This window comes from Filicampus tigris, chromosome 3 (assembly GCF_054856515.1).
Source record: "Filicampus tigris isolate MCC_2025a chromosome 3, RoL_Ftig_1.0, whole genome shotgun sequence".
Lineage (NCBI taxonomy): Eukaryota > Metazoa > Chordata > Actinopteri > Syngnathiformes > Syngnathidae > Filicampus > Filicampus tigris.
In genome coordinates this window covers 16,054,547-16,064,268 of record NC_141219.1, presented here as the reverse complement: position 1 = coordinate 16,064,268, position 9,722 = coordinate 16,054,547, and the positions used below count along the sequence as shown (strand labels likewise).

General features: G+C 37.1%; 1 protein-coding gene across 5 annotated transcripts; it reads left to right on the top strand.

The window, feature by feature from the left end:
• The first annotated feature begins 1,429 nt into the window (after positions 1 to 1,429).
• On the top strand, positions 1,430 to 9,496 carry ctsh (cathepsin H). Of its 5 annotated transcripts, XR_015086291.1 has the most exons (13): positions 1,436 to 2,233; positions 3,311 to 3,342; positions 3,863 to 3,968; positions 4,058 to 4,128; positions 4,199 to 4,304; positions 4,889 to 4,986; positions 5,676 to 5,731; positions 5,832 to 5,913; positions 5,999 to 6,067; positions 6,613 to 6,719; positions 8,099 to 8,227; positions 8,323 to 8,475; positions 8,696 to 9,496. XR_015086291.1 is itself a non-coding variant. In XM_086026694.1 (12 exons), exons 1-12 carry the CDS (start codon positions 2,155 to 2,157, stop codon positions 8,396 to 8,398), a joined length of 1,011 nt encoding a protein of 336 aa, XP_085882820.1. In that variant the 5' UTR covers positions 1,438 to 2,154; the 3' UTR covers positions 8,399 to 8,591. The 5 variants fall into 5 exon arrangements, 4 of the variants coding, with proteins under 4 accessions (XP_085882823.1, XP_085882820.1, XP_085882822.1 ...); XM_086026694.1 differs by lacking the exon at positions 8,696 to 9,496 and having other exon boundaries at positions 1,438 to 2,233; positions 8,323 to 8,591; XM_086026696.1 differs by lacking the exon at positions 8,696 to 9,496 and having other exon boundaries at positions 1,439 to 2,233; positions 4,199 to 4,303; positions 4,900 to 4,986; positions 8,323 to 8,591.
• Positions 9,497 to 9,722: the final 226 nt, after the last annotated feature.

The following is a 9,722-nucleotide window of genomic DNA, read 5'->3' as shown; positions in this document are numbered from 1 at the left end:
GTATTTTCATAGTTGTACACGCGCTTAACTCCAGGTGAAGACTCCGAATTGAGTAAACTGATTCACATCAGCTGTTCTGGAACTGGAAACTCAGAGTTTCCTATCTCATACTATATCAACTAAGACTTCAGGAATAGATTCAGAGATTGTTGAACCTGCTTTGTGAAACGGACCCCAAGTGTTTTAAATGTATTTATTTGTGTTGTTTGAGCAAACGTGGTTGTGTATACCTACATCAACAATCGGATTTCAGTGAAATCAAGCGCACATTGAATGGCAATATCTGATCTGTGGGTCTACACTGCACTCACATTTGGCAGATATTCCAAATGTATCGGGTTTGGAAAAGGCCTGATTCAGATCTTAATTAAACCGATTCAATGAGTTTTTCCCACTTGATAGCAAAATCAGAAGTGTGTTACTTCCACCATGCTGTGTAAATCCAACATTTGGTCAGTCGTCTTTACAGTATGTCCAGGATTGAAAGTTTTGCCTTAAAAGTACAGCTGCCTTTTGTAATCATCAAATCAATGATAAATACCAATACACTATTAATAACTGCATGAGCCTTTATTACATTAGGAGGACAGAAATGACTATAAATGAACTGAATGCTGAAAAATTGAGTTACCAATATCTTATTTCCTCAGATAGTGGTCTCCGCTTGAGACACCATCCTTCAAAAAAATGTCTGCTTACTGTAAATTTGACCGCCACACCAAAATAATTTGATAAGCGTTTTGAGTAAATAAACACTCCAAACCACTGAATGAGGAAATACGGTACATATTCTTGTTTGCTTGAACCAAATGAAATCTTGTGATGTTACATGTAACTGCCAAACATTAGTATATTTGGGTTTTACCTGTGGAAAAAAACGGATTGGCTTTTGTTTCTTTCAACTTGGGACGCAACGCAGTTTATGTAGCAAGTTTAATTCCCAGCGTTTCATGGAAGACGACCCTCCCTGGCCAGTGTTTGATGTAGTTTCAAGCCTTAATCATGAAAACAGATTTCTACATGCGTGCGTGTGTGTGTGTGTGTGTGTGTGTGTGTGGGTGTGTGTGGGTGTGTGTGTGCGTGTGTGTGCGTGCGTGCGTGCGTGTGTGTGTGTGTATATATATATATATATATATATACATATATATATATATACACACACATATACATATATACACACATATACATATATACACACATATACATATATACACACATATACATATACATATATATATACATATATATATATATATACACACATATACATATATATATATGTATATACATACACATACATATACATATATATAATATATATATATATATGTATGTGTATGTATATATATATGTATGTGTATGTATATATATATGTATGTATATATATGTATATATATATATATATATGTATATGTGTGTATATATATATGTATATATAAATGTATACATATATATATGTATACATTTACATATACATATATATATATATATATATATATATATATATATATGTATGTATATATGTATGTATATAGGTGTGTGTGTGTGTGTGTACTGTATCCCACAAATGTATGTCAAGTATTTTGTTAAACTATTTTGCCAATGAAGCTGATGTACATGTTTTCCCTGTGTACAGCATTATGTAATAACCCCTATGCGTATGATACTTCCAAGTGTCACACATGCTGTCTATTGCCATGTATTAGCAGGACCTATACAGTAGTAAAATTGTGTTTATTCTTGGGATATTTCTACATGTATTTTTACAGGCTTTATAAAGACAAGCGCCTGAAGCTTAAGTGGCACGCATGTACCACTTTTTCCACGTGTTCAAAATCTAGCAGCACAGTCGCCCTCCCAAAAGGCACACGAGATATTTGCAATATACAGCGCTACGAGGACCAATTGTGTGCCAACAGCTTGAGTCGGTGTGTGCTTTTTTTTTTTTTTTTTTTCAAACGGAAAAAATGTATTCATTCCTGATTACCTCTTATTAATAAATATCTTCTTTCTCAGGGGGAGAATGTGTTTTGTGTTTCTCACAGCCAAGTATGCTCTGAAGGGGAGGTCAAAGGGAGGGTTTGTTCAGGGGTCTGAAAAGAAGCCTTGGTCATGTGATGCTCACACAGATCTGTGGAGGCTGTGAGGGAGAGCATGGCGCGCGTACTGCTAACTTTGTTTATCACCACCCTGTTTAAAATTGCTTATTTACAACCACTAACTTTACTGGAAGGTAAGTCATCATATTTAATTCTTTATATTTTGAGTCGGGTGTTCAGGCTCCACCGTTTACCATGTGAGGAGATCAAATTGAATGTAATGTATATCTTTTTCTACTCTGATTGAGATGTAATGTTATTACAGTATGCATGAAAATGACATAAAATTAAATAAATGAGGCCACAAAATGAGATATTTCACTTATTCATGCATCTTCACACCACACAGACTTCGGTGGATGACAACTGTGTAAGTGAAACAATCATGAGCTGCACTCATTTTACAAGGCACTTAATAGTACACGTTTCATATTTTTGATTTATTTGTTATATATTTTCCACGAGCTGTCCACAACGTAGTTCTTGAAATATACTACTACATTTTTTTTTACTTTAACAACTGTACTTTTCAGCAAATACTGAATAATAATGAATTAGTCACAATTTATAGGTATTATTTATGAGGATATTATAACACTTTATTCAAGCACATTTGACTTATAAAAGCTTGCGCATTTCACCATACGTTGTAATTTACAGCTATGGCAATCCCGAAAAAAAAATTCCACCTGTTGCTGAACCTAAACTTTAATTCATAAATCTTACTAAATAATATATTACTCATTGGAATTGCTGGGTATTACCGTCCGCCAATGTGACGGACCTGTCCGTCTATCCACCCATGACGGGAAACGTGAAAAAATAGACAATAGCATAGTCAGAAGACCATTTTTTCCGTTTATGTAATCGTCTATTGTCTATTTTTGCGGTGAGGCTTCAATTGACTGCTTCTGGGTATTAAAAGGAGACTCCATGGGGAGGCTTCCATACCACAGTGAGTCTTTCGTTTCAAATATTGCTCAGCGGGGGTGCTGGTGGTGCTAGTGGAAGAAATAGTTAGTAGTTTTCGAAGTTGGTAGACGGAAACGCTAACGGAAGCCTGTTTAAAATGATAGGTGGACCGGCATATAGGCAATGACTATTTGGTCCGGTTTTAAAAACAGTTACAGTACAGTACATATTTGCTTGTGTATTGTGGTAAATTGTCAGAATGAAGTAGAATTAACATATTTGTTCCTTTGTTCCATCAGAAGAGTATCAGTTCAAACAGTGGATGTCACATGTACGTATACACAGCATGCATACAGTACTGTGCAAAAAACTTTGTCAACATTATACACTCTAAAAACAGTTTGGTGAAAAAGGGACTGATACACAAATTGGGTCATTTTGACCCACTTTCTTGCATTGTTTTGTACAAAAGAGCCAATTTTTGGGGTTGTTTTGTACAAAACTACCCAGTTTTGGGGTTGTTTAAATATTCGTCAACCACGAAAGTGGGTCAAAATGACCCAAGTTGTGGATCGGTCCATTTTTGACACAAAATTGTGTTATTTTTAACCCAACTGTTTTGTACTACTGAGTGTAGTTTATCATTAATGATGATATAATGACCGGATGTACTTTAACTAAAATGTCACAGGCACATTAACTGTGCCTGTCCTGTTATCTACTTAACTATGCTCAACGATTAGTGGTGACCTTTTGCACAATACTGTAAATGTTACACAATGTACAGAATTGACACTTGGCCTTCAGAATTTTTCCTCATGGCTATTCTGTATCCTTTTCAAATCGTGCAGCACAAAAAAGCGTATGACACAGAGGAGTACTTCCGTCGCCTCCACATCTTCACTGACAACAAGAAGATAGTTGATGGCCACAATGCTGAGACTCACTCCTTCACAAGTAAGGTTCACATAAAATTGGAAGCTTGGGTAAAGTTACACAAATCGAGACATTCTCACACAGGGGTTTCTTCTTTATGAGCATTCTAGTGGGCCTGAACCAGTTCTCAGACATGACATTTGAAGAATTCAGGAAATTATTCCTCCTGCAGGAGCCGCAGGTATGCTCCGTTTCATACTCGGAGCGATTTGAAGATAGAGAGAACGTTATGAGATTGTGGTGTGTTGCAGAACTGCTCAGCCACCAAGGGGAATCATGTCAGCAGGAGTGGCCCTTATCCCAAATCTGTTGATTGGAGGGCTAAAGGCAACTTTGTGACACCCGTGAAGAACCAGGTACGACAGCATAGACATAAAAGCTGCAGCAGCTTGAGAAAAATAAAGAAAAAACACATTTTCAAACATGCCAATCTGACTTCATATAGCATCAACAGGATTTTTAGTTCTAAAAACGAATCTAAAACATTTCTCCCAAACACACGTGCGATAATGTGTTATGGTCTGATGAGACAAAGGTTGAACTTTGTTCTTGAATTCCAATAGGTATGTGGTAGGGTTTAGCACAAACACAATAGCTACTCATTAGCAAAAGAACAACACGGCTACAGTAAAATATGGTGGTCAGCCTCATATTTGGGGGCTGGGACCGAAGCCTTAGAGGAAGGTTAGGCTGGTCCACTAAGCAAATAAAAACATTTGTACTCAGTAGTTTCACAATGGAATCACGACTCACGGTGTCATAGTTTACATAGCTGACTTTCTCACGCTTGGCCCCATTCACAAGCAAGCGTGTTCCAAAGCGACTAGTAGCCTACCTGTGCACAACAAATGGATGGATGTGAATTGTAGGAGATATTTTAAAAAACAAAACAAAAAATATTTCTCATTGGATGACGATCTGACGATATGACCATCATTTGGCCCTTGTTGAGGGTCACTGTGGAAGCTGTTGGACATTCTCTGCGACAGGATGCTTGGAGTCGGTGAACGCTATTGCCACTGGAAAGCTGATATCTCTGGTAAAACTTTTTTATGGTTAAATACTTTGCTTGTTTTCCCACGTCATTAATCAATTTGGAGGATATTAATATTGTGACTTTTTTTTTCTATCCTCATATTTATCTTTTTTTCTTTTATATAACTATTGTACTTGTATTCATTTTGTCTTAATTTTCATGTAGCTATTCGGACTTGTGTTTGTACCTGTCTGTATTATCAGCTGTTTTTGCTCTTTGCGCCTTCCTTTAAAAAAACAAAACACAACACAACACAAACAACTAAAGCAAGTATTCATGCCCATGGAGCCAAGACTCCAGTGTCATCAGATTTGGCATTCGAAGCTTCAGGCATTTACCAAGAGCAGATTGGGTCTCTACACGTGTTGTATGGAACTGAACCAATGCCCAGATTTTGACAGCTGGCTGTCAAAGAAATGTCAGCTGTCAATGTCAAAGAGAATTATTAAAACATACCAGTGCCGTTTTATAAAAAAAAATAAAATAAAAAAAACATAATTTCTTATGCATGGACGCAGGCTCCCACATATAGGCACAGGACTTGAATTAAAAAAATAGTGTGATGTGATAAATACAATACAATTTTGTTTATGATACCCCGACAGCCCAATTATATGTGGCATTGCCTTGCTAATACAGCTTTGTAAAATGGAGTGAATGTTTTTTTCAACGGTTTTGTGCTCTTGTTTCAGTCAGAGCAGCAGCTGATTGACTGTGCACAGGGCTTCAACAATCAAGGATGCATGGGGTAGTTGTTCTGAAGTTTTAAAAATATTTTATTGTAAATGAATTTTCATGGTCATCATCCCAGTCTAATTATTATATCCGGGACACTCCACTTGTTTCAGTGGGCTTCCAAGTCAGGCGTTTGAGTACATTAAGTACAGCAAGGGTCTCATGACAGAGGAAGACTATCCGTATAAAGGCTTTGTATGACTATCATTTTTTCATATTTTGATTTAGTCTTTTGTACAGGATGTTTCTCAATCATTAACATTTGGGTTGTCTACTTCAGGATGACACCTGCCACTTCCACCCCGCGCTTGCTGCAGTCTTTGTCCACGATGTCGTCAACATTACGATGGTGAGTTTTCAAACAAGCTCCGACTAACAACTTAACGAGAGTAGAACAAACACACACAAATTTGAAACATGTTAATTCAGTTTTTAAATGTCAATAGGTTCTTTAACGTGTCTTTGAGAGGCATATTCTCTCATTCATGCTTTGGCTTTACATGCCTTTCTTTCACACTTTCAAGGTGCCGTAATTCTCCCGTCCAGATTTCGTAACCTTCAAATATGAGCGCAACCACCAAAGAAAAATCAAAGGTTGCCAAGCAATGCAATGCGCATTAAAATGCCAAGCAGAAATCATGCATTGTAGATATAATGATAAAACCATAAAAAGTATGAATAAACAATATAAACATTCCATGCTTCCATATACCGGGCGCTCGAGTGAAATGGGAAACAAAAACAAAAAAAACATATATATATATATATATATATATATATATATATATATATATATATATATATTTTTTTTTTACATATATATCTATATGTAGTCACAAGCTTGGTGACGGGACAAATGAACCTCATAAAGTACCACTGTATGTCTGTCTGCAGAATGACGAACAGGCCATGGTGGACGCTGTGGCCAGGCTCAACCCTGTGACTTTTGGCTTTGAGGTGACCGACGACTTCATGCACTATAAAGATGGTGTTTACACCAGGTGAGACACCTCATTCGGAGACCCGACACAATCTCTAACAATCCAATATTAACTCACATCTTTACATGTTGAATTTTTTATGGGCGTATTATTGTGGTGTTAGTTTGTGTTTGGAAAAGAAAATATAATACATCTAAATATATTGATATAGTCTAGGCAAATGTGTACGAGCAAGGAAAAAAGAAGGAAAATCGGCCTTGACAAAGATAATAATGCTGAGTTGTGATTGTGATAATTTAACAATGTGGTTATTTTTGTAGTTGTATTTTACAGTGGTGGAGCTCTAATTAGGTGAAGGGAGGGGATCAAATATGGGGGGCGGTGGGGTTGCTGCTGGTAGTTTGTCGTAATTGGTAGTTGGAAACGCTAACGGAAGCCGGTTTAAAATGATAGGCGGACCGGCCTATAGATGATTACTATTTGTTGCGGATGGCGGATAGACGGACAGCGGAAGGGTACCCCGGCTGTAGGCCGAACGAACCACTTTTTTTTTTTCTTTTGTAAAATGCCCAGCTCTGGTATCCATATCTTAAAAATTATGGTTATATTCAAATCTATGTATTTTTTCCTAATGTTTTTGAGCCATATAGCATGCATAAAGTAGTTACTCCTTAAAGTGGAAGTCAAGTTGAACTTTTTTTTTCAAGAATATGTTCAAGGCCCACTAGTTGAAACAAGGCATTCTGATGACCCGTTTTCTGAACCTGAGCCATGATTGGTCGTTATCCGAGCCCTGAGCGACTGTGATGTCATTTCCAGTCGACAGAAGTGACAAAATGGCCGCCCCCTGAGGTGGCTAAAAATCGGTGGATTTTGCTGCTTAACCCAAACGCAGCATTAATCAGAATGACTTGTTTCAACTAGAGGGCCTGCATAAAACATATTCTTGAAAAAATAAATGACTTAATCTTTAATGGTAATTGCTAAATTATCGTCTACACTCTCTCACATATTGAATGGTTTATTTTAAATCCAGTGTGGTACTGAATAAAGCTAATACAAATGCTGTCATTGTCCAACACTTAACCTGCAAGAAGTTGTGGTCAATCCATTACAGAATTGCTTGTCTTGCTCTTTTGCTCTCACACTATGGAAACGTCTGTAATACAGCAATCGTCTTAAGCGCCTAAGCCGCCATGCAGGATAGAAGTTATAGGAAAGAACTGGAATTTGAAAGGCACTCAACTAACTTTTACCGCAAAACCGCTTTTTTTTTTTGCATTAATGAAATGTTCTCATGCCTCATTTACAAGAGTGCTGCTTCGGGGGGTGGCTGCTCACTTCACACGGCTAACGTGAAAAAACTGCAATATTAAAGAAAGTATTCCTTTATAACACCCCTGCATGAAGTTATATTGAAGTGAGTATTGTCTTTGAAGCACTCTGTGCAAGAACACGGCTGACTCGGTTAATCACGCCGTCCTGGCTGTGGGCTACGGTATTGACGACGATGCAACGCCATATTGGATCGTGAAGAACTCCTGGGGTGCCTCCTGGGGAACGGACGGGTATGTATTATAATTCAGCTCCATTATTTGATTTATTTATTTATTTTTTTGGCACGGGTCTGTCTATTACCGTTGTTTTATTTTTATTCCCTCAGATATTTTCTTATAGAGCGAGGAAAGAACATGTGCGGACTGGCAGCCTGCGCTTCCTACCCACTTCCTTTGGTCTGAAAAATAACATGCAGGACTTTCTGGACCATGAACAGGGCAAAGGAATAATCAGATACAGTAGCTGTTGTGTTACAAAGGCAAGGAAACAGTCACAAGGTCTTGGATATGCATTGGTGATGCAATGGATTATTCACATAAAACAGCATTAAACATTCTGGTTTTGTTGTCTAACAGGCCTGTAACCATGACTAAACCCATTTGTATGGGAGTCTCTGTTTGTGACAAAATATGTGCCTTTCTGCATCATTGATGCCATGAATGTATTCCACTACTAAATTAATTGTCTTTCTTCCATAGTGTTTCCCAGAAAATACCATATATTCGGACTAGAAGTCACACTTTTTTTCATAGTTTGGCTGATCTTGCATTTTTCTCCGGGTACTGCGGTTTCCTCCCACATTCCAAGAACATGCATGGTAGGTTAATTGAACTCTATATATCACAGGTGTCAAACTCAAGGTCCGGCAGGCCAGATCTGCCCCGCCACATTATTTTATGTGGCCTGCGAAAGCAAATCAAGCAAGTCAACTAATGCTTGGTGAAATCTGTACCAAAATTTAAAATTGTCATATGGTATAAATAATAAGTGTGAAAATATTAGTAACAGTATATTGTCCCTCGGTGTGACTGTGAGTGTGAATGATTGTTTGTCTTTGTGTGCCTTGCGAATGGATGGAAACCAGTTCAGGGTGTGCCCTGCCTACTGCCCAAAGACAGCTGGGATAGGCAGGGAAAAAATAAACCGCCGTGTTTTTATCCCCCTTGTTTGTGCTCTGCACTTGTGTCCATCTTATGCCTGCACAACACCATGACAAGTTCCTCAAATACGACAAAAAACATGATAACATACATGGATACAAATATTTAATAACTGAATTTTTCTGGATCATAATTTCATTTTTTAAATTAGTATTATTACATGACGTCAGTATACCGGTATATTGCAAAAGTCTGTTCACTCGATAGCTGCCATACATATAACCCTGCATTAGGACTACTGTACTGTAATGTCTAATTAAGGGCTACAAATTACTGACTTGAAAAAGTTATTCGAAGTTATTAAAAGTTATTAAATTAAGGCCGAGAAAGTGGGAAATCAGAAGATATTTGAATGAAAGTGTACTATATTAAAACTGTATGTGAGCCATTTTTTTTTCAATTAGATGTATTTTTATTCAATATTTTTATTTTAATAATTTACATACAGTATGTCCATATTTTTTTTACAAGATGCAATAATGCAATAATGCAAGTTCTTTTGCAGTGAAATCTTCTTTTGAAGAAACTTATTATACATTGTATATTATCATTATATTATATTATT